We start from the raw sequence: 22,836 nt of genomic DNA on the forward strand, positions 1-22,836 counted from the left end.
CAGAGATTTCGGCCTTGTTTGAACTGCAGTGATTTATTTCTGGCCTTGTCACATGCATTCCATTCATTGCTGGATATTTTCCATTCACATCAAGGCTGGGAATTTTATTAATGCAGAGTATAAAAGAATAGTTAAGAAAAATGGGCTTGGGATTTGTTTGATTGTTTTTTAGAAGAAAGTTTGTTAGAGATATGATTTCCTGGTAATATTTACTATCCAGTGGTACAAACTTATATCAGCAAGTTCTCAGAGGTGATACATGAGTCTACCCAGCATCATCCCAGATACAGCTGAAAGGCTTTTGGCCCTTTACCACATCAGCAGTCACCACAAACAGCTACTGACCTTTCTTTCTGGAATTTTTTCATTTGTCAAGGGAAGGGGAAAAGAAGTATTTGGGCCCTAAGGATTGTACTGAATGCAAGTTTTCTTGGGGGCTGACTCCAGGAGTTCCATCAGTCATGTCTCCTGCTATGGAATGATGTGTCTTAGTAGGAAGTTTGAAGAAGGCTCCTTGTGAAAGTATCTTGAGAAGATAAATTATCATCTTCTTGAAAAGGATTAGAGTCATCTTAACTGCAGTCCAGTTGTATACTGGGCAGACAGGTTGGCTTTGAAAAGCTCTAGAAATCTTCTCTGGCTATGTGTTTTTCCTACTAAGATCCCTTTTTAGTGGGCAAACCCTGTAGGCTCTATCTGGTTTGTTCTTGCCTGGTGACAGAGCTCATCACTCATTCTGAAAATTATGCAGAATCTTCTGTTCTGAGCACCCATGCTGAAGTCCCTAAAGTTCTTTGCATATCCTGAAAGTTGTGGTAGTATTCGGATGCACACGGCAATGGGCTCACCCATGTTGATTTACCACTGGGTGGACACTGCTTGCCTTCTGGTCCTCGCCAGAAAGCCTGCTTTGAAGAGATGGTACCAGCCAACAGGGGGCAGCAGAAACAAGCTACTGGGATAACATGGCCTGGCATGACCTGGCCTTAAAAAGCACTGTGTTGAAAATGAACTACACGACTTGTGAGTGGAAATGGGAGGGAACAACTGGGAGAAAGTGAGGGAAAGGGCGACACTGTCCAAAAAGGAAGTTTACTCTTTATCTGATTTATGTAACTGTAGCAACACCCCCATATCACCTTTATAATAACATTTTTTTAAATGCTTGGGGAAAAAAAATCTCTGGGGATTCACAGATGGGAATCCTCAGAGCCCGAAGCCTCGTGAAGGCTCTATGGGAGAGGCAGGCCCAGGGCTTTTCTTAGGGAATCATGCTTGGCAGGAATGATTCCACAACTCAAGCACCATCAGTGCTGAGGCTCCTTGAAGGGACTTCCTTTAAGGTTGGACCTAACTTGAATTACTGAGCTGATCCAGAGCTCTGCCCGCCTCTCCCTCTGTTAGGTTGGAAATCTTGGGGGAAAGGACCAGTGGGGTAGGGCAGCCGGGGGGACACGGGGGACTGCAGACATTCTGACTGATGGACTGTAAACCTGCACCCCCAGGGCAGGCTGCTGTGGATCACATCAATGCTGTCATTCCGGAAGGCGACCCTGCAAATACACTGCTTGCACTGAAGAAACCAGAGGCCCAGCTGCCTGCCGTGTATCCCTTTGCTGCTACCATGTATCAGAATGAACTCTTCAACCTGCAGAAACAGAATGCCATGGTGAGACCCTCATGGAGACAATCACCCCAAGTCCCAGCAGGAAGGGAAGGCTGTTGAGGAAAATAGAAGGTTGGGTAGGGCTACAGGCTCTAAGAATCAGGGGAAAGGAGAAGACACTGAGCTGTGAAGATCAAAGGATGTGACATACATGTGTGTGTATGTATGTGTATATAAATGAATGTAGATAAGAATATAGTATATGAAACCCACCAAACATATTTGAAAAAGGAGGGGAGGGGGGAAGGAGGAAATGAGACTATGGTGGAGGGGGAAATTTACACTATGTGTTTGTATAGAAACATCACAAGGAAACCCCTTGTGTTACAAATGTATGTTAACCAAAAACTTTTTAAAGTCAGTTAAGAACAATGAAACCTCTAAAAATTTATTAAGATGACTTAGAAATAAAAGCCTGTTGGACTCTAGGATTTATTTTCTTATCTCTCCTTATCAATACTCCCCAACAGAGCCCAACATAATATGTATTGTGTGCATATATGTATATACACAATTGCACAATATGTATACAATATTATATGTAACATATATATAGTAATATATTGCATATATTACTATGTATAATATTACTATATATACAATATACCAATGTTTATATATATGTGTGTATATACATATGAAATGTCACAATGAAACCCATGATTGTACAGTTTGAACATTTTTACAAATGATACATGCTATTTACATACAATACACAGAAGGGAAAAAAAGACTACCATCATTTTCTAAAATAGATCACTTTCTTAAATTATATTCTGACATTAGTGTCTCTTCTCGCTTGTCATAGATTTAAAACCCAGAGCTCCTTCCACACAGCAAGTATTTTATCCCCAATGGATCACACTGTCATAGTTCAGGCCTACTTCCTCATTTTCCTCTGTCCTTCTTTGTTTTGGGGTTTTGGGCTAGGTTTGGCTTGGTTTTGAAGGTTTGACTATGTAATAGTTTCAGATGGACTAGAACTCACAGTCTTCCTACCTCTATCTCCAAGGTCTGGGATGGCAAACACATACCACTGTACCTTGCTTCTTTGTCCTTTGTTTTTGCTGTAGAAGTTGTGATACAGCAGTGGTTTCATTGTGCTCTTTACATACAGTTGTTTGACCTCCCTAAGGTGGTAAATTTGTAGCTAATGTAAATATTTGGATATAATTTGTTTACTAACTGGTTGCTGATGACTCACTTTTGTAATCCTAGCTATTGAGGAGGCTGAAATCTGAGGATCACGGTTTGAAGCCAGCCTAGGCAGAAAAGGCTGTGAGACTCTTATGTCCAACTAAGCACCAAAAAAATCCCTGAAAGTGGCACTGTGGCTCAAGCGATAAGAGTGCTAACCTTGATCCAAAAAGCTCAGAAACAGTGCCCGGGCCCTGAGTTCAAGTTCCAGGAGTGACTCCAAAATGTTATTTGTTTGATGTTGATATTTTTTGCTTACTTCTTTACTTTAGAAAGTAAAATTGTGTTTAGTTTCCCTAAAATCAATTTGCAAAACGATCTCTATGGAGAGCCAGAAAGTTACATGGTTTTTTCCTTCCTGTACCTTTTTTCGGGTGCCAAGACTTGAAATCAATGCCTCTTACTCGCCTGGCTTGCTTGCTTAGTTGGTGCTGTACCACATGAGCAATGCCTACAGCCCAGCTTTTGGCTAGTTATTTTGAAGATGGATTCTCACAGGTTTTTCTGCCTACGCTGTTTTCAAACATCAGTCCTGTTGATCTCAGCCTCCTAACTAATTAGAGTTACAAGCGTGAGCCACCCGTCCCTACCTCTATAGTGTACTTTAATCCGAATATGACTGAATATAGAATATATAAATGTAAAGATGTGTATCATCTTTTTTAAGTAATTCGTTTTCAAACTTCTTAATTTCCTTCAATATAATGAAAGAAAAATCCTTTTTGATGTGGGTACAAGATAGTATAGAATATTTAAATAAAAGAAAATATCAATAGAGAACTATGTTCTGAAATCCAATATGTATTTCTTTAAAAATCTAGATTATAAAGCTATATAAACCTGGAGATTATTAATTGATTAACAAAGATTTGCTTTAGGTTTAAAGTCACTACCCAACTTATAATATAAGTTGGATTTTTAAACATTAGAATCATTTTTGGCTAAAAAATATATCTATAAAAATAGGTATTAAAAAAATAGGCCTTTCATCTACCTATAAAAAAATAGATCAAACTCTTTTTCTCCAATCCTGGAGCTTGTATTAGGGCCTGGGCACTGTCCCTGAGCTTCTTTGGCTCAAGGCTAACTCTCTACCACTTGAGCCACAGTGCCACTTCCAGCTTTTTCTGAGTAGTTTAAGGGAGGTAAAAGTCTCATGGACTTTTCTGCATAGGCTGGCATTGAACCATGATCTTCAGATCTGAGCCTCATGAGTAGTTAGGATTATAGGCATGAGCCACCAGCACCTAGCTTTTCTGGAATTGTTTAAGATAGAATTCCCCCTGCTTTCAGTTTTCTTTTGCTTTGAGCAGTCCTGGAGTTTGAACTCATAGTTCCATGCTTGTTAGACAGGCACTGTACCACTAATCTGCACCTCCAGCCCTTCCTATCCATTTTTTTTTTTGCCCTACTTTAAACTGACGGTTGTTAACTGCAAAAATATTACCTAAAACTCTCACCTCCTGTTCGCTAATCCTTGGTGAATTATAAGGTTACAGGAACCTATAAAGTAGCCAACACAGTCAGGAATAGGGCTCACAATAGGGAATACAGATAATTTGTGAAATTGCATATGTTAGATGTAACAAATAACAGCCCCCCAAATGATATTCCATTTACTGAGGTAAAGCCAAAGGAAAGTACATGGCCTCTTTCTTCTGGGCTCTGAAAATCTTTGTCTTTGTATTGTCCTGTGTCATGTGGGTTTTCTACTGCATTGTGTATGTGCGCTTACATGGCTGCATATTTGCCAACAGAACTACTTGGCCCACGAAGAGTTGTTGATTGCGGTGGAAATGCTGTCTGCAGTTGCCCTGCTAAACCAGGCCTTGGAGAGCAATGATCTTGTGTCTGTGCAGAATCAACTCAGAAGCTCCGCAATAGGTGTCAACAACGTGGACGAGGCACATGTGGAACGGTAAGGCGTGTTCTCCAAATCCTCTTCCCAAGCAGAGATGGAATGTATGCTCGGCAGAGCTCACAAACTAGCAATGTGTTCCTTAATGGAAAAATCCATATGCCAGGCTCATGCCTGTTGAGAGCTGGTCTGTTCTAAGTCCTTCTCACTCGAGGTTTCTTTACAGTATTCCTTTGTAGTGGACAAAAAGAATAGGAAAAGACCTTGTGGTGAATAATAACTGATTCTGTCTATAGCGAAGATCAGTAGGCCAGAAAATAGAGGAACTATGCAAAATGTACCTACCCATTTCTTTCAGAAATGATACACTGTAGAAAGCTACTCTAATAATCAGTCCAATTGTTTTATTTCAGAGATGTAGAAAATGAATCAGAGTTGTGGATCCCAAGTTGAGTCTCTTTGGCCCCAAACTTCACTCTTTTGATGGTTGAGCCAAAAGAATCCTGAGCCCATAGTGGGCCAAGGCAGAGTATAACAGCCTCTGTTGACTGACTTTCAGTTCAGATTCTGAAATGTGCTACTGTGTTGATAATAATATATGCCTTTTATAGAGGAGATAGAGAGAAAAATAAGGAGCAAGAATTAGAATTCAAATTGTTGATTCTTTTTATTTTCTTTTTTATAATTAGCAGGGTCTCATACCTGCTAATCTTGTGATATACCACTAAACTAGACCTGCAACCTCCAAATTAGAGACTTAATATGACAAAATCTTAAGCTAAAAAAGTGAGTGAACTCTGGCTTCTTGTGACCACCCAGGGGAGATGTCTGCACAGGTCTTGACAAAAGCTCTCAGCTCGGATTCTTAGGACGGCTATAGTGGGAAGATTTGTAGTTTATTTGGGAGTCATGCGTAGTTTTACAAGAAAAAGAAGAGACTTTAGGTTTTCACCAAATGACATTTGACCACTTGTTTATGGTGGAAGAACAGTGAGTTTTTCTTGTTTTCAATCTTCCTGCTTATGTGTGTGATTCCTTTAGAGTGTTTGTATGCATGGTACCTCTAGAGTGCTTGTGTGCATAGTACCTCTGCAGTCTTATGTGCATGGTACCTCTAGAGTACTTGTATGCATGGTATCTCAAGTGCTTGTGTGCATAGTACTTATAGAGTGCTTGTGTGCATGGTACCTCTATAGAATGTGGCCACTCTTGGCATCTTTCACCTTGTTTCTGTAATAAACTCCACAGTGGATTTATGACCTCTTTTCTGTTCTCTAATGTCTATTTTAATCTAACCAGGCTTTGAGCACTCCAGGTGCTTAAAAAGCAGAGCTGGCCACTCCCATAAGAATCTAAAAATTGTGAATGGTGGTTGAAGTAATTGTCAAGACATCCCCCCTACCTACCACTGTGATCTAAACTACAGCAACTCCCTACCTACCTAGTCATTCATTTTGATGATCACAAATGCCTTCCTCACTTATAAATACCTGTTTAAATCAAGTTCACGTTACTCTAAGAAAGTACCCGAGAAGGGCTGGGAAGGTGGCTCAGTGGTAGAGCGCTTGCCTTGCATGCCTGAGGCCCTGGGTTTGATTCCTCGGCACCATGTAAGAAAAAAGAAAAAAGCCGGAAGTGGTGTTGTGGCTCAAGTGGTAGAGCGCTAGCCTTGAACTGAAGAGCTGAGGGACAGTGCCCAGGTCCAGAGTTCAGGCCCCACAACCGGACCCAAAAAAAAAAAAAAGAAAGAAAGAAAGTACCCGAGGTTATTATCTTAAAAAGAGAAAAGGTTTATCAGTGCCAGAATTTTGTTTTGCTTTGTTTTATGTGGTACTGAGGAATTAAACCCAGGGCTTCATGCATGCTAGACAAACACTCTACCACTAAGCCACATTCCCAGCCCTGGAATTTTTTTAATACATATTTTTTATTGTAAAGATACTGTACAGAGGGGTTACAGTTACATGAGTAAGGTAATGAGTACATTTCCTATTGAGCATTGTTACCTCCTCCTTTGTTTTTCCCCTACTGTCCCTTCCCACCCACCTCCCCAACTCCTCCCTCCCCACCCCCAATGTTGTAAAGTTCATTTTCAAAATAGTATCTTGTAAGCCGGGTCCCGTGGCTCACACCTTTAATCCTAGCTACTCAGGAGGCTGAGTTCTGAGTATCTCGGTTCAATGCCAGCCCAGGCAGGAAAGTCCATGAGACTCCGATCTCCAATAAAAACCACTAGAAAACCAAAAGTGGCACTGTGGCTCAAGCGGTAGAGCATTCGCCTTGAGCTGAAGAGCGCAGGAACAGTGCCCAAACCCAGAGTTCAAGCCCTATGACCGACCAAAAAAAAAAATAAAAAGTATCTTGTACATCTCATTGCTACAATGGGTCAACCTGTATCCTTATTTCAGCATTTTGTTATTTCCCTTCCCCTCCCCAGATTAGAAAAATATATATACAAGATGTAGGACATTAGTATATAAGTACATTAAAAAACTATAGCTAGAAAGAAGAAACCTCTTGTGTCCCTGTCTTGGGGTTCATTTTGCTTAGTATTATCTGGTCATATGTACATAGGTTTTGAGCCTTTCTGCTTGTCCTAGACATATACTAGTTATTGCAAATAAGGGAAACCATGGGACCTATGTTTCTTTGGGCCTGGCTTACTTCACTTAATATAATGTTTTCCAAGTCTTTCCTTTTCCTAACAAATGCTGGAATGTTTAGTGTGATCAGGTGGCTCTGTGGCTTTGGGCATCTGCTGAAGGTGCACCTCCGGTGTGAACACGTGGCAGAGCAGATGGCTTCCCTCATGAGCCAGGAAGCAGGGAAGGGGTCAGAGCAGCTCCTTCAGGGGTCCTACAATCCCACCTCATGGTACCCACCAGCTAGTCCTCGTTCTTCATATCTTCCATCATGTCCCAGTAGTGCCACCCTGTGGGCTAGGTCTTTAACACATAGGCCTTTGGGGGCCATTCATCCCCAATTTTTAATTGAAACCTGAAGATACAGAGGTCAAGAGTTCTGCATTAAAGCCTTTAAAACAAGTGTGTTGTGATGATATTTTGTTTGATGTAAGCACATTCTGGATCACCTAGACAGCTACCTGGATGGCCCAGTACCAGCATGAGCTTTCAGGGTCCGATTTGGTGGTTGGTTTGGAAATAACCCCAGCCCCCTGCAGGCTTCAATCGCCTTAGCATTTGCCCTGAAAACTGAGCAGAACCAAATCAAGAAAATTAGTGAGCAACTAAAAGAGAAATAATTTCAGAGTTGAGATCTTCTAGGACTGCTTGAGTTGGGTACAAGGCTAGGTTTTAAGGAACTTCCAGTACATAGAAGTTTTGCTTTTTATAAACATGAAAATACTTTCAAAGAACCACTAGTCTATGTGAGTGTGGAGTATGTTGACGGAGCTGCATAGATAATTTTTGTTTATTTTGCTTTGTGTCTAACCTCATCAACTTCTACATTTGGCCACATATCGACGTTAAAATATACCATGAGCAAAGAGAGAATGTCTAATCGGGATTAACGTTTTCTTTCACGCAGTTATGCCAATGCACTACTTTCCCTTAAACTAGAAGCCTCATCCCAAGGGCAAGATAATTTAAGCTGGAATGAAATTCAGAACTGTATTGACATGATTAATTCTGAGATTCAAGAAGAAAATGACCGTAAGTATGGGGACACTTTCTGTCTTGAGTATAATTGGAGAAATTGATGTGGGAACAACTTCTTTTTTTAAATTAATTTTATGGTAAAGATGCTGTACAGAGGGGTTACAGTTACATGAGTAAGGTAATAAGTACATTTCCTGTGGAGCATTGTTACCCCCTCCTTTATTTTTCCTCTACTATCCCTTCCTACCCCACCTCCCCACTTCCTCCCTCCCTTGCCCCGATGTTGTAAAGTTGGTTTTCAACTTAGTGTCTTGTACATCTCATTGCTACAATGGGTCAACCTGTATTCTTATTTCTGCATTTTGTTATTTCCCTTCCCCTCCCTAAATTAGAAAAAAAAACATATATACAAGATATAGAGCATTGGAATCAAATACAGGGAAAACGGGTTATGCCATGGGAGAAGAACATGCAAAAGAAACAAAAAAATTTACATAGTATATTATAAGTACATTAAAAACTACAGCTAGAAAGATGAAACCTCTTGTGTCCCTATCTTGAGGTTCACTTCACTTAGTATCATCTATATGGTCATATGTACCTAGCTTTTGATCTTTTCTGCTCATCCTAGACATATACTAGTTATTGCCAATAAGGAAAACCATGGGACCTATGTTTCTTTGGACTTGGCTTACTTCACTTAATATAATTTTTTCCAAGTCTTTCCATTCCTAACAAATGGAGCGGTATCACTCTTTCTGATGGAAGCATAGAATTCCACTCTGTGTGTGTGTGTGTGTGTGTGTGTGTGTGTGTGTGTGTGTGTGTGTGTGTGTGTGTGTGTGTATGCCACATTTTCTTGATCCATTCATCTACTGAGGGGCATCTGGGTTGGTTCCATGTCTTAGCTATGGTGAATAATGCTGCAATAAACTATGCTTAGCTTAGCTATGGTGATAATGCTGCTGGTAGCTTTAGTATGGCCTTGTTTGGGTAAATGTCCAAAAGTGAGATTGCTGGGTCATAGGAGAGCTCTATGTGGACTCTTTTGAGGAACCTCCATACTGCTTTCCAAAGTGGTTGAACAAGTTTACACTCCACCAGTAGGGTTCTCTTTTGGCCACGTCCCCTCCAGCATCTGTTGTTGTTAAGAGTTCTTGACTATAGCCATTCTAACTGGGGTGAGTTGGAATCACAATGTTGTTTTGATTTACATTTCTTTTATGGCTAGAGAGGTTGAGCATTTCTTCATGTGTCTATTGGCCATCCTTCTTTCCTCTTCAGAGAAGTTTCTCTTTAAGTCTTTTGCCCATACTGTTCTTACCCCTCTCTCTGCTCTTTTCTGGCTCTTTTCTCTCTCTTTCCTCTCTTCCCAGCTCTCTCTCATTCCCAGGCCTTTCCCAGCCACGTGGAGTGCCAACCTTGCCTGGTCCCAGCAGGTCTACTGAATAAACCTACCCCTTACCTGAAAAAAAAAATAAGTCTTTAGCCCATTTATTAATTGGGCAGTTGTTTGAGGATTTGTTGTTGGCGGATTTAATTTTTTGAGTTCGAAGTATATTTTAGATACAAGGCCCTTGTCCACTGTATAGCTAGTAAAGATCTTCCTCCTCCCAATCCATGGGCTTTCTGTTGATCTTGCTAGCTATGTCCTTTGCCATGCAGAAGCTCTACAGTTTCATGCAATCCCATTTGTCCAACCTTTCTTTGATTTGTTGTGTTTCTGGGTCTCTTAAGAAAATTGTAAGGTTTTGTTCATGGAAGCGTGTAAGAACACACTCCTATCCAGGCATGGTAATAATACACACTTGTAATAACAACTACTTGGAGGCAGAGGTAGAGGATCAAGATTCAAGGCTAATGAGGGCAAAAGCATGAAACCCTTTTGGGCAAACTAAGGCAAAAAGGGCTGGGAGTATGGTTTAAGTAAGTAGAGCACTTGCCTAGCAAGGCCAACATCAAGTACAAATTCTAGAATTATAAAAATTCTAGAAATATAAAACCTCTCTTAATTACATGCATTTATTTATAAATGTTATATAAGACAAAGACACAAAAACACAGAAATAGAAGTACTAATTATTTTCTTGTCAAAAAAAGATTTCTCAAGACAACATAGCTTTTTTCCCCCTCAGTGATGGGGTTTGAACTCAGGGCCTGAGCGTTGTCCCCGAGCTTTTTCACTCAAGGCTAGCATTCTACCACTGTGAGCCACAACAACATTTCTGGTTTTCTGTTGGTTAATTGGAGATGAGAATCTCATAAACTTTCCTGCACTGATGACCTCAAACCACTATCCTCAGATCTCATCTTCCTGAATAGCTAGGATTACAGGCATGAGCCACCAGCATCCAGCAACAACATAGATTTCTTTAAGCACCTGGCTTCGGTGACCTTTATTTAATTTTGTCCACCTACCCAAACATTTTCCTAAACCTGGACATACTTTCCAACCTTAGGGATGAATACAAAATTGAACTTTATGAGCATGAGTCATGACAATTTGCTTTGTTCCTAAAACTAGTAGCAACTAGCATGAGAATGGACCAAGGTCAAGAAGATATGTCCTGAAACATGCTTTTTGAATGTCCACTTACTTCCTCTTGCTTATAAAGATAGTGGAACTACACAATTTCAGCAGCTAATTATTGCTTTTTTGTAGCATAAGTGAAAAAATTCAGGCTTCAAGCTGTCTTTTTCATCATACAAAACAAACCAACACCATCTTTGGGGCTTCTAAGCTCTTTGACTTAATAACAAAATTTCTAACTTCTGTTACTTCTTTTTCTTTCTTCTTTCTTTTCCTTCCTCCTCTTTCTTTTCCTTTCACTTCCTTCTTTCCTTTTGTTCATTCCATTTCCTTCTCTTTCTGTCCCTGCCTCCCTCTCTCTGTTTTCTTTCCTTCCATCCGTTTGTTTGTTTAGGCTGGCCTCAACTTCACAATCCTCATTCTTCCATGCTGGGTTACATAGATAAATCAGTCCTGATTCTCATCATATACCATGCCCAGGCAGCTTTGACTTTTCTATTTCTCTCAGCTTGATGATGGAGTAGTCAGAAGCTTGTCTTACAAGCCCAAGATATTTTTATTGAATGCTTTGGTAAAGACTCAGATCTGGTCTTCATCTGCTGAATCATGGTTGAGATAAAGCACCTGGCTTTATTAGTTGATTAGTTGATTGATTCTAGTTCTTTGCTAATTCCTATGATTACCTTGCCAAAAAAAAAGTTTTCTTCAAATTAGGTTTTTGTTTTTAAATATCTCACTGGAACCTTTCCTGTAAAAGCTGGATTTCCTTGATATAGTGTGCGGTAGAAGCACTTACTGGAACATGGACATCTGGACAGAATCATGACTGCATCCACAGCTGAACTTCCTCTTTGGGGACCACACAGCTTCCCATCCATGGGGTGTGTGAGATGCCTGTGATCAGATGCCCTACCCAGCCCAGGCTTGCTGGTGTAACAGCTTAGGGGCTTGTGGTGCTTGCCAGGTATTAATCAAGACAAAAGCTCTACTTAGAGCAGATGTTCATTATCTAAGGATGGGTAGGGCACAGTTGGAGAGAATTACAGCCCTGTATGCTTTTGTAGAGTTTAGTTCCCTCCCCTCTGCCCTCCTGTCCTTTTTCTAGACTCAGAAAAAGCCTGAAGTGGCACTGATGCTCAACTGTTAAGAGTGCTAGCCTTGTGCAAAAGCAGCTCAGGGAGTGTCCAGGCCCTGAGTTCAAGCCCCAGGATCTGCAGGAGAAAAAGATAGGGAGAGAGTGAGAAGAGAAGAGAGGAGAGGAGAGAGCGAGCCCCAGTCTCATGGTTTTCCTGCCCTGGCTGGCTTCAAACTGTGATCTGTAGATCTCAGCCTCCTGAATAGCTAGGATTATAGCTGTGAGCTACTGATGCCTGGCTTCTACTGATTTATGAGAAAGTTCCATTCTCCTGATTGAGTCATAGAGGAATATTATTTTAACCATGTATCTAGGGACATTTTCTCATTTGAGATTTTGCTTTTTAAGTTTCAAAGGTATCCTCTTATCATTATCATCATCATCATCATCATCATCATCATCATCATCATCATCATCATCATCATCATCATCATCATTCCTGGGACTTCAATATTAGGATTGGCACTGTTCCTAAGCTTCTTTTGCTCAAGACTAGTGCTCTACCACCTTATCTACAGTTCCACTTCCGGGTTCTTTTTGGTAGTTTATTGGAGATGTTCCACAAAGTTTCCTGCCCATGCTGGCTTCAAATCACAATTCTCAGATCTCAGCCACCTCAATAACTAGGATTTCAGGTTTGAGCCACCGGTGTCCCACAGATATCCTTGCTTATATAGGTACTTCATGTACTGTTTCTGATATATGAATTCTCAGAGAATGTCCCCTCTCACTGGACTGAAAGATAAGCTGAACCTGAAGCTCAGCAGCCTGTGTCTGTAGGGGATATCCCCTTTACTGGTATCAAAGTGATGCAGATATGCCCATGGGGCTTATGGGTAGGCCTTTCAGCTCCTATGAGGTCATTTACTATGACCTCAGCAGCTGGTGTTGTTGGAAACACACCAAAAAGTTCAGCTAGTGGTTTCAATCAAGTCAGCTGGAATGCACTCATTGCCAGGTGATCGGCTGTTAGGATGTGTGTACATTCTCTTTCTCAGATGTGGTGTTATGAAGGACATTTTTGGATGGGGTGTTTGAAGGTATTTAGAGCAGCCTACCCAAGAAGATGTCTAGGGACTGATGTGAAGTGTTCTATGCTCTCCAGTGTGTAAATATTATAGGGTGAGATGCCAGGGTCTCATGTGTGGAGTGTACTTGAATATTTCCAAATTCTCTCAGTATTTGGAAATCATTTAATTAGAAAAGTACTTTGGCTTTGACTTCAGACATAAGTGAGTCAGAATCTGGAATAATTTCTAGTTTTAGATGGTCTCTTTCTCCTAATAAGTATTTATGGGCTCATCTTTGCAGAAAGTATTTAGCTAAACTTTTACCTTAATTTGAAGGTCAAGATAGAGATGTTTTTTGAAAGCTTTTAGGAGTACTTACTCTGTTTCATGGCATATCACATTTCTAAAGTGACTTGTGATCATATTGGTGGAAAATATGAATAAAATAAATAGGAACAGATGTGGGCTTAAGATAGTTTATCTCCTGAGCTTCTTGCCTGTCAGTGTTTAGTACCTTTACCAGATCTGGTTTATTTATACTACAAAAGGAAGTAAAAGCTCCTGTTACCATGTATAGGTATGAGTGTGTACATATAAGATAGATAGATGATAGATAGATGATAGATAGATGATAGATAGATGATAGATAGATAGATAGATAGATAGATAGATAGATAGATAGATAGATAGATAGATAGATAGATAAAATATGCTTCCTGATTTTAATACAGGGTGATAGTTTATTTTTAAATAATGAGATAATAATAAAAATTCCTTAGGTAGCATAAAGTTCTCAGACTCAGTAGCTTGACTCTTTCTTTCCTGGATTTTAGAGCCTATATTCTAAGGTGACTTAGCATGTAAAAGACAGTAGAAATTAAACAAGAGGATATGTTTGTCCACCCTTTGATATTTCAGGAATTAGTGTTCTAGGTAGCATTTTATTGATCAGATAAATAATATGTGAAAATCCATTATCCATGTTGGAACCTTAAATATGCATAACTATTCCTGTGGATATTTCCATCTCCCAGCTGTATATGACTGTTTACATGTAAATTCATTAAAGCTAAGTAAAAAAAATTGAGTTCAGTTCTTCCAAGGTACCAGCCACATGTTAAGTGCTCAGTAGTTAACTTGTTGTTAATGGCTACTGTATCAGACAACTCTGTATGTTTCCACCATTCACAAAGTTCTGCAGGACAGCACTGAACTTGTGGAATTCACTCTTCTCTTCACACTGTAAAGGGTTGCTTGATTTTGAACTATGTTTTGGCATCCTTTGCAGAGTACTGAAATAAAGTAATAGGAAGACTAGCTTGTGTAGCTAAGCATCTCTATACTTCTGTTTTCTTTTGTATTCCAGTCTACGTTATATTCATCCAGTTCTGGGTTTTGGGGCTCCCTCACCGTTTATTTTGGCATTCATATCTAGTTATGATAGAAATAGCATTCCTCATTAACCTTTAAAAGTGTTCACTGGCCTTTTGTGTCTTTTTTTCACCCAGCATATTTTCAAGATTCATTCACATTGTATCATATATATTTCATGTTCCTTTCTAGGTCAAAGAATAGACTATGGATATATACTTGTGTATATCATAAGCATTGAAAGGAAATTAATTTCTATTTTTATTGTAAATAGCTATAAGTATTCATATACAAATTTTTCTACAGGCATGTGTTTCTAGTTGAGAATGTATGTGATAGTAAAATTGCTGACTCACATGGTAATTCTATCTTTAATATTTTAAGGACCTGCCAAACTTTTCAAGGTGACTGTACATTTTCCATTGCTACCAGCAGTAAATAAAGGGTCTTAATTCTTCACCTTCTCACCAACACTTTTTATTGCTTGTTTTTTAGCATAGCTCTCCTAGTGGGTACAAGATATCTTGCTGAGATAAGAACTTATATTTTCCTAATTACTAATGATGTTGAGCATTGTTCATGTGTTTACTAACCATATGTATATCTTTACTAGAGAAGTGTCTCTTTGACTCCTTGTCTTTTAATTATTGACTTTTTTTGTGCCAGTCCTGCAACTCGAACTCAGGTCCTGGGCACTGTCCCTGAGCTTTTGCTCAAGGCTAGTACTTTATCACTTGAGCTATAACTCCATTTCTGCGTTTTCTTTTGATAGTTAATTGGAGGTAAGAGACTCACAGACATTCCTGCCTAGTCTGGGTTTGCACCACATCCTTAGATCTCCACCTCCTGGGTAGTTAGGATTAGAGGTGTGAGCCACCTGTTGACTTTTTTTTTTTTTGATCAGTCATGAGGCTTGAACTCTGAACCTGGGTGCTGTCCTGAACGCTTCAGCGCAAGGCGAGCACTCTACCACTTGAGCTGCAGTGCCACTTCTGGTTTTCTGGTGGCTTATTGGAGATGCGAGTCTCATGGACTTTCTTGGCTAGGCTGGCTTTGAATTGTGATCCTCAGATCTCAACCTCCTGAGTAGCTAGGATTACAGACATGAGCTACTAGCACCCAGCTGGTCTATGATATTTTTGTGTGTGTGGGGGTGACTATTAAATTAGACTAGCCTCGAACTCCTGCTTCTGCTTCCCAAGTGCTAGAATTTTTTAGCATGATTAGATGTAGAGATCCAGCCTCACAACTGTTTGGCTAGGCACCATTTGTTATAAGGATTGTTGCTGGATTTTGTTTTATGTTCTCATTTTACTGTTGGCACTCTGCCCCCTCCCCAAATCAGTTGACTGTAAATGAAAGGATTACTTTTTAGACCCCAGATTATGTTCCACTAGCCTGTATGTTTATCCTGTGCTATAGTATACAGTTATCTTCACTGTTGTTTCGTAATAACTTTAAAGATGGGGAAAAATCCTCCAACTTTTGTCTTTTTATGACTGTACTCGTTATTCTTGTGCCTTTGCATTTTTGTATGACTTTTTTTAAGGCTAGATTGTCTGTTTCTTTGTTTAAATAAGGTTGTCAGGAGTTTTAGAAGGATTGCTCTGAATATATAGGTAATATGAGGAATATTTCCACTTTCACAATATTAAATTTTCAGTTATATAGGAGGTACCTCGCCATTTGTTTTGATTGCCTGTAATTCTCTTGGCTCCCCAAGGTATTCCATGGTTTTTGGTATATATGTCTTATACTACAGTTGTTAGGTTACTCCTAAATATTCTTGTTGTAATTGAAATGTATTTCTAATTGGAACTTATTAGCATTTTTCCTTCACTTATAGATTGTACACTATGTGTCTTTAGAAAAACATTTGGTTTTGTACATTGATCTTATATCCCATAGCTTTACCAGTCATTGCAATAGATGTTATAACAGTGTATACTGCACTATGACTTAAAGGAATTTTTTCCTTCATTTTCTAGGAATTGTGGCTCTAGGATACATCAATGAAGCTATAGATGAAGGGAATCCTTTTAAAACGTTAGAAACCTTGATGTTACCTACTGCTAAGATCAAAGATGTAGAACCAGACCATGCGCAACACTACCAGGATGTTTTGTACCAGGCAAAATCACAGAAACTCACGGTAGGTTTTAGTGTGTTTGTTTCCCTTAAGAGTGTGGGCTGGGAAGGTAGTGGCAGGGGAAAGTTTCAGTCATTTTTGTTAAATCGCACAAGCTCCTCAGTCCAACGAATCATAATGGAAACCGTCCAGCTATCTTTCTAGTGCCAACCCTTCAGGGCAAGCTGGCTGCAGAACTGATTTTTACTCAAAACTCAGTTGTAGGTAAGATCTGCGTATTTCTTGTGTGCATGGTGCAGTGTTCAACATCTGGTAGGAAGAAGGAAACACGGAGGCCACATGAGTATCCTCTGTGGTTATTTTCATGGTGTTTAAGAACTTACTGAGGAGGTAGTAGGCATTCTCATATAGAATGGTTGGAGAGCAGGGGAGAAGAGTGTGCAGCAAAGTTTTAGAGATAATTCAGACAAAACTGGTGCCCATTGTGGTCTAGACTCTTAAGGGGAAGTTTTGTGTGGAGGTAAAACAGGTACCTGAAGCAGGAAAGAAAGGATAGATGGGGTGGGTAAGATCAACATGCAAGCAGAGCTCAGTGGGTACCAATATGATTGAGTCTAGGCCTAGGAAGAGATTTAAATGGCTAGAGTCCTCTTGAAATGATTGTCATGATGTGGAACTATTTGTACTAGTAAGGAATCTACTGCTGCTGGGCACTGGTTGGTGTGATTGAGATTTGAACTCAGAGCTCCACAGACTCTCGAGGCTGTCACTCTTACCATTTGAGCCACAGCTCCACTTCTGGCTCTACACAGCTAAACCTCCTCAGTGAAGGGGGCGGGGAGAGGGCGGAATTTGCTCCATGTGGTATCAGCTCATTCTCTGCATTTCCAGGTGCTCTACTTGGTAGACCTCTTCCTCAGCTAAGCCTGTGGGATGGTTTAGTCTCATGTAGAACATCCTGAGCCTGGGCAGCTCAGGTAAATGCAGGCCCAAGGTACAGCCAAGAAATAGGACAGTGAAGACTCAGCCCCAAGTCTCATGCCCTCATGTGCAGGGGAGGAACATGGGCCTTGTCCTCATTGTTCCCACTACCCACATAGAAAAGAGAAGACATTTGCTTTGGAATCAGACAGCATGCATCTCCTGACTACCATCTCTGTGTGTTCCCTTCATGAAATTCTATGAGTTTTTGTTACACAAAGACTGTTTCATACCTGAGTATTCATCTGCTTGGTATATGATTACTCTCACTCTCCACCGAAAGGCTGCTTCTGAGTAGCCCACCCAGATAGCAAGCACTGAAATCCTGATTTTAACAGAATATAGTAAAGATGCCCTACTGGGGTTTTTTAGATTTTTGTTTTGTTTTTTGGAATGACATAAACAGGCTGTTAAACTGCTGGCAGGGATAAAGTTAACAAGAACAAATGATCATTTAACCTCTGAATTCTGTATGTTTTAAAGCATTATAACTGGCTCTTCCCATCAGTGTCAGGAATATACAAATGTCTTTTTCATTAAAACATGAAATAAGCCATCTGTAGACATGGACAATGACAGCTATTATATATTGTCAACTGAAACCAGTAAAAAAAAATGGTTATGATTTGCCCATGTTTTGTTCAATCTTTTTGTTTAGCTGACTCCTCTGAAGTTCTTGGTGAGGAACCCTACTCTGAACTTCCTGACATAGTTTATTAGTAATAGTAATATTCTAGAACATACTAGCTCCTACTCTACCTTTTATTCCCCTCCCACACTCTTACCGCCTCCACCCCCAATTGTTGTACCTACTTCAGGGTTTTTCTTTAGGTATCTCTGTGACTTCAGTTTCTGTAGTAGTAAACAGAGAAGCAATCCTGTAACATCCAATAAAGCAGTTCTTAACATCTTCATTCCATCAGTGACTCCTTTTTCCACAGTATTTATAAAATCTCTGAGCATAGCATCACAGCCAAATTCTGGGATATTTGGCTGGATTTTCTCAATTTTTAAAGATCCTTTTACACCTGCATTCTTAACTGTGGTCATTTCAAGAATTTAGTGCTCTCCTAATAACTTCTATACCAATTTTTAAAAATTCATTAACCAAATGTTCCTGTGTTTGAGGCTGGAATGCCCCAAAGCAGAGCACAATGACCTCTTCAGCCATTCTTGTAGCACCAAGGACGAGTGTAGCTTTCCTTTTGTTCATTTGGACAGTTCTTGGCCCCTCAGCCTTCAGACAGCTGCTTTCATCCAGTTTTTCCTTTTCATCTTCACTGGTTGTAAGATCTAACTGCTCAGTGATTAATTTGTTTTTCATTTGTGTGTTGTCACATTTTATCCTTCTAAAGCATGATATCACCTTAAATCATGAGGCTGAACATTTTCAAGATTTAGACTGAATCCCTCTGCTCCCAACACGGCACCATCAGAAACCATACCCATATAGTCAAGCTGGTTCTTCCTCTTTTTTTGGTAGGGGGGATGGAATCCGGTCATGAGGCCTGAACTCTGGGCCTGAGCGCTGCCCCTCAGCTCTTCAGCTCAAGGCTAGCACTCTACCACTTGAGCCACAGCGCCACTTCCCACTTCCGGCTTTTTTCTTTTTCTTTTTGCTTATGTGGTGCTGAGGAATCGAACCCAGGGCCTCATGCATGCAAGGCAAGCGCTCTACCACTGAGCCACCTTCCCAGCCCAAAGCTGGTTATTTCTGTTGTCACCAAAACCTAGAGTTTTGACTGTTACCTAAAGACCTAAACACCAACTTTAAATATATTCACAAATGAATATACCATCTGGTGCTGGTGGCTCATACCTGCAGTCCTCTCAGGAGGCTAAGTTTTGAGGATTGTGGTTTGAAGCCAGCCTATGCGAGAAAATCCATGAGACTCTTATCTCCAGTAAAGTACTCAGTAAAAAACTGGAAGTGGCACTGAGGCTCAAGTGTTAAAATGCTAGCCTTGAGCAAAAGAAGCCCAGGGACATTGCCCAGGTCCAGAGTTCAAGCCCCAGGACTGGCTAAATAAATATGTGAGTGCACGCACACTCTCTCTCTCTCTCTCTCTCTCTCTCTCTTTCTCTCTCTCTCTCTCTCTCTCTCTCTCTCTCTCTCTCTCTCTCTCTCTCTCTCTCTCTCTCTCTCTCTCTCTCTCTCTCTCTCTCTCTCAGCTCAGAACTGGGACTTTGGAACTGTCCCAATTTTGTTAGCCATTGTTTTTCCATTTAGCCCCATTTTAACAGTCACAGATTCTGAAAACAATCTACACCTTGAAGCGTGGCCAAGGGCTTACAGTGAGCTCTGGCAATTTCAACAGCAAGTGTAACAGATTGGATGCTAGAAAAATTCTTTTCACTCAATAGAACATAGGTAACATAGAATTCACATTTTTGGCTATTTGCTGCATTGCTAGAGTCTAGGGAAATATACCCTTGGGCTAACTTTATGGCTTCAGTAATGTCTAATTTATTGTTCAGTATTACCCCATCCTGCATGAGAGCAACAAGGCCTGTCTTCCAACCTTTCATTGCATCAGAAATGATGTTGCCAATTTCACTGTTGCTATTTGCAGAAATTGTAGGAACCTGAGCAGTTTCTTCAGGGATTGTGACAGGTTGAGGCTGCTGCTCAGGTTCAACAATTACAGCATCAGCAGCTACTGTCACCTCTCCTGATTTCTCCTGGATTAGCACTTTTGCTAATCCTTCTAAAACAAAGCTCTTTGCAAGAGAGCATGCCAGCACAGAAGCAGTGGTGCCATCCCCAGCCTCTTCATCAGTTTTGGTGACATCTTGTTTACCTAGCTCCAGTATTTTTCGTGTGTGTGTGTGTGTGTGTGTGTGTGTGTGTGTGTGTGTGTGTGCATGCATGCATGCATGTGAATGTATACCCATGCATGTGCGCAAGTCTTGGGGCTTGAACTCAGGGCCTGGGTGCTTTCCCTGAGCTTTTTTGCTCAAGGCTACTTCTACCACTTGAGCCAGAACCACACTTCCAACTTTTTCTGGGTAGTTCATTGGAGATGAGACTCACAAACTTTCCTGCCTGGGCTGGCTTCAGACCTCTATCCTCAGATCTCAGCCTCCTGAGTAGCTAGAATTACAGGAATAAGCCACCAGCGCTGGCTAACTCCAGTATTTTTATGTTTATCCTTTAAATCAGGGATGGGTAATAAATCCCAAAACATCATTCGGTATATTATAGGCCAGACATGTAATGCCTCTCGCTGGCTGCCCTGCCCTGGTCTGTCTGCCGGTATTGATAATTATGGATGACCCATAATGATTTTATAAATATCCAAATCTCCAGAACAGGATTCTTCACCCCTGCTTTGCCTCTTTTGTTACTTTGTGACTTTGCTAACTCTGTTTGATAGCCATAGTTCTTCCTGTAACAGCTGGAGCATCAGAAAAAGACCTATACCTGGAAACACTGATGTTCTGGCATCTGCACCAAGTGAGAGGTTGAGCCATTGCTCTGGATACTGGTCTTATCTCGCAAAGGACCGTAGGCAATCAAAGCATTTCTACAGGATGTCCACACAGCAAGGCAGGCCAATGTGTTATATTAATGTTGTTATATTAATGATAGTTTTGAATATGTACATCTTTGTGTGTACCTGACACCACATATTAGAATGTACCATCATGGACACCCATGGCTGCCACCCAATTTGGGGTCAGTAATGTCTCTGGCACAAGTTTCTTACTACATCGCTGTTCTGCTCTCCTCATAGCTTATGGGGGTTTGTCCTTGAGTGAGCCCAGTTCCACAAAGCCAAGGCCTTTCATGAGCTCAGTGTGGGTCTCCAGCAGAGCTTTTTAACCAAAGGAGCCCTCTGTGCACTCAGAGGGCTTTCATGCTGTGACAGCTCTGTGTTGGCCAGCCTTCCTATGTGAAACAACAACTCTATTGATGTGAATGGAGCATTAAATATGGAGTGTAGGGCTCTGTGAGATCAGGAATCAACCCACTTTGTTGTTGGTGGTGGTGGTGGTTGTGGGACTTAAACTCTGGGCCTGGGTGCTATCTCTGAGCTCTTCAGCTCAAGGCAAGCACTCTGCCACTTGAGCCACAGCACCACTTCTGGTTTTCTATGGTTTAGTGGAGATAAGAGTTTCACAAACTGCTGGGTGCCGGTGACTCACACCTGTAATCCTAGCTACTCAGGAGGCTGAGATCTGAGGATCGAGATTCAAAGCCAGCCCAGCCAGGAAAGTCCGTGAAACTCTTATCTCCAATAAAAATCACCAGAAAACTGGAAGTTGTGCTGTAGCTCAAGTGGTAGAGTGCTAGCCTTGAGTTGAAGAGCTGAGGGACAATGCCCAGGCCCAGAGTACAAGCCCCACAACCGACCAAAAAAAAAAAAAAAAAAACCAGGAGTTTCACAAACTTTCCTGCCTAGACTGGCTTTGAACCGTGATCCTCAGATCTCAGCCTCCTGAGTAGGTAGGATTACAGGCATGAGCCACCAGCACCCGGAAATCAACCCACTTTTGACCAATAAAACTAAGGCTGGAGTTGTATTGGCCAATGTTAACAAATTTCAAATAATACAAGTCTAGAGAATACTTCATGTTTAGTTTAATTGCTATTTTTAAATGCAATTCACTTTCTCCATCATCATCATCATCATCATCATCATCATCATAATCATCATTATCATCATCGTGGTGAGGGTGGTCCTTGTGCATTCCAGCCAAGCACCACTGTACCAATGAGCTCTATCTCCAGCTCTGAGCTATATCTCCAGCTCAGGGCGGGGGGAGGGGGGATGCACACGCATGCGCATGCACTGGTCCTGGGTCCAGTCTCTCTGAGCTTTTTTTTCAAGGATAGCACTCTATTGCTCCAGCCACAGCTCCGCTTCTAGATCTTTTGTTGTCGTTTATTGGGGATAAAGAGTCTCCATAGACTTTGCTGCTGAGGCTGGCCTCAAACCAAAAGTCTCAGATCTCAACCTCTTGAGTAGTTAGGATTACAGGAGTAAGCCACCAGCAACCAACTGAGATGTTATTTTGTTTTAACTTCCCAACTAACCTTATAGATACAGTCTTAGTAACTTTTTTGCATGTTTAACCAGCCGTCATCTTAAGTCATTCGAAAGATACTACCTTCTCAATTGAGTGGGCACCTGATTAGTCCCTTCATCTTAAAACTTTTCTCAGCCTTTTCTCAATGTGTTTATCCTTGGAAAAATCTGATTCTGTTTATTTGGCTGAGTCTTTGTGTTTTGTTTTTAAGCTTTGCTCTGTCATTCCTGGAAATTTCTAGTGTATTTACATGATGGTAGTTCTGTGCCTTTCCTTCCCAAAGTCTCACCTTAGAAAATAACAGGAAAAACAATGGTGTTGCTAGTATTATCAATGCTAGACAAA

General features: G+C 40.8%; 1 protein-coding gene and 1 pseudogene across 1 annotated transcript in view; one reads left to right on the forward strand and one right to left on the reverse strand.

Moving 5' to 3' along the window:
• LOC138833021 (ras GTPase-activating-like protein IQGAP2) overlaps window positions 1-22,836 on the forward strand; it is a 258,468-nt gene that overhangs the window by 143,431 nt on the left and 92,201 nt on the right. Inside the window, exons 10-13 of the mRNA XM_070031378.1 lie at window positions 1,506-1,669; window positions 4,621-4,781; window positions 8,271-8,395; window positions 16,376-16,539. Of these exons, the coding sequence (XP_069887479.1) occupies window positions 1,506-1,669; window positions 4,621-4,781; window positions 8,271-8,395; window positions 16,376-16,539 (614 nt within the window). The remainder of the gene's footprint in view (window positions 1-1,505; window positions 1,670-4,620; window positions 4,782-8,270; window positions 8,396-16,375; window positions 16,540-22,836) is intronic.
• LOC138832787 (60 kDa heat shock protein, mitochondrial pseudogene) lies at window positions 19,702-22,152 on the reverse strand (annotated as a pseudogene).

The sequence above is a fragment of the Dipodomys merriami genome, unplaced genomic scaffold (assembly GCF_024711535.1).
Source record: "Dipodomys merriami isolate MVZ:Mamm:240054 unplaced genomic scaffold, mDipMer1.0.p SCAF_20, whole genome shotgun sequence".
NCBI lineage: Eukaryota > Metazoa > Chordata > Mammalia > Rodentia > Heteromyidae > Dipodomys > Dipodomys merriami.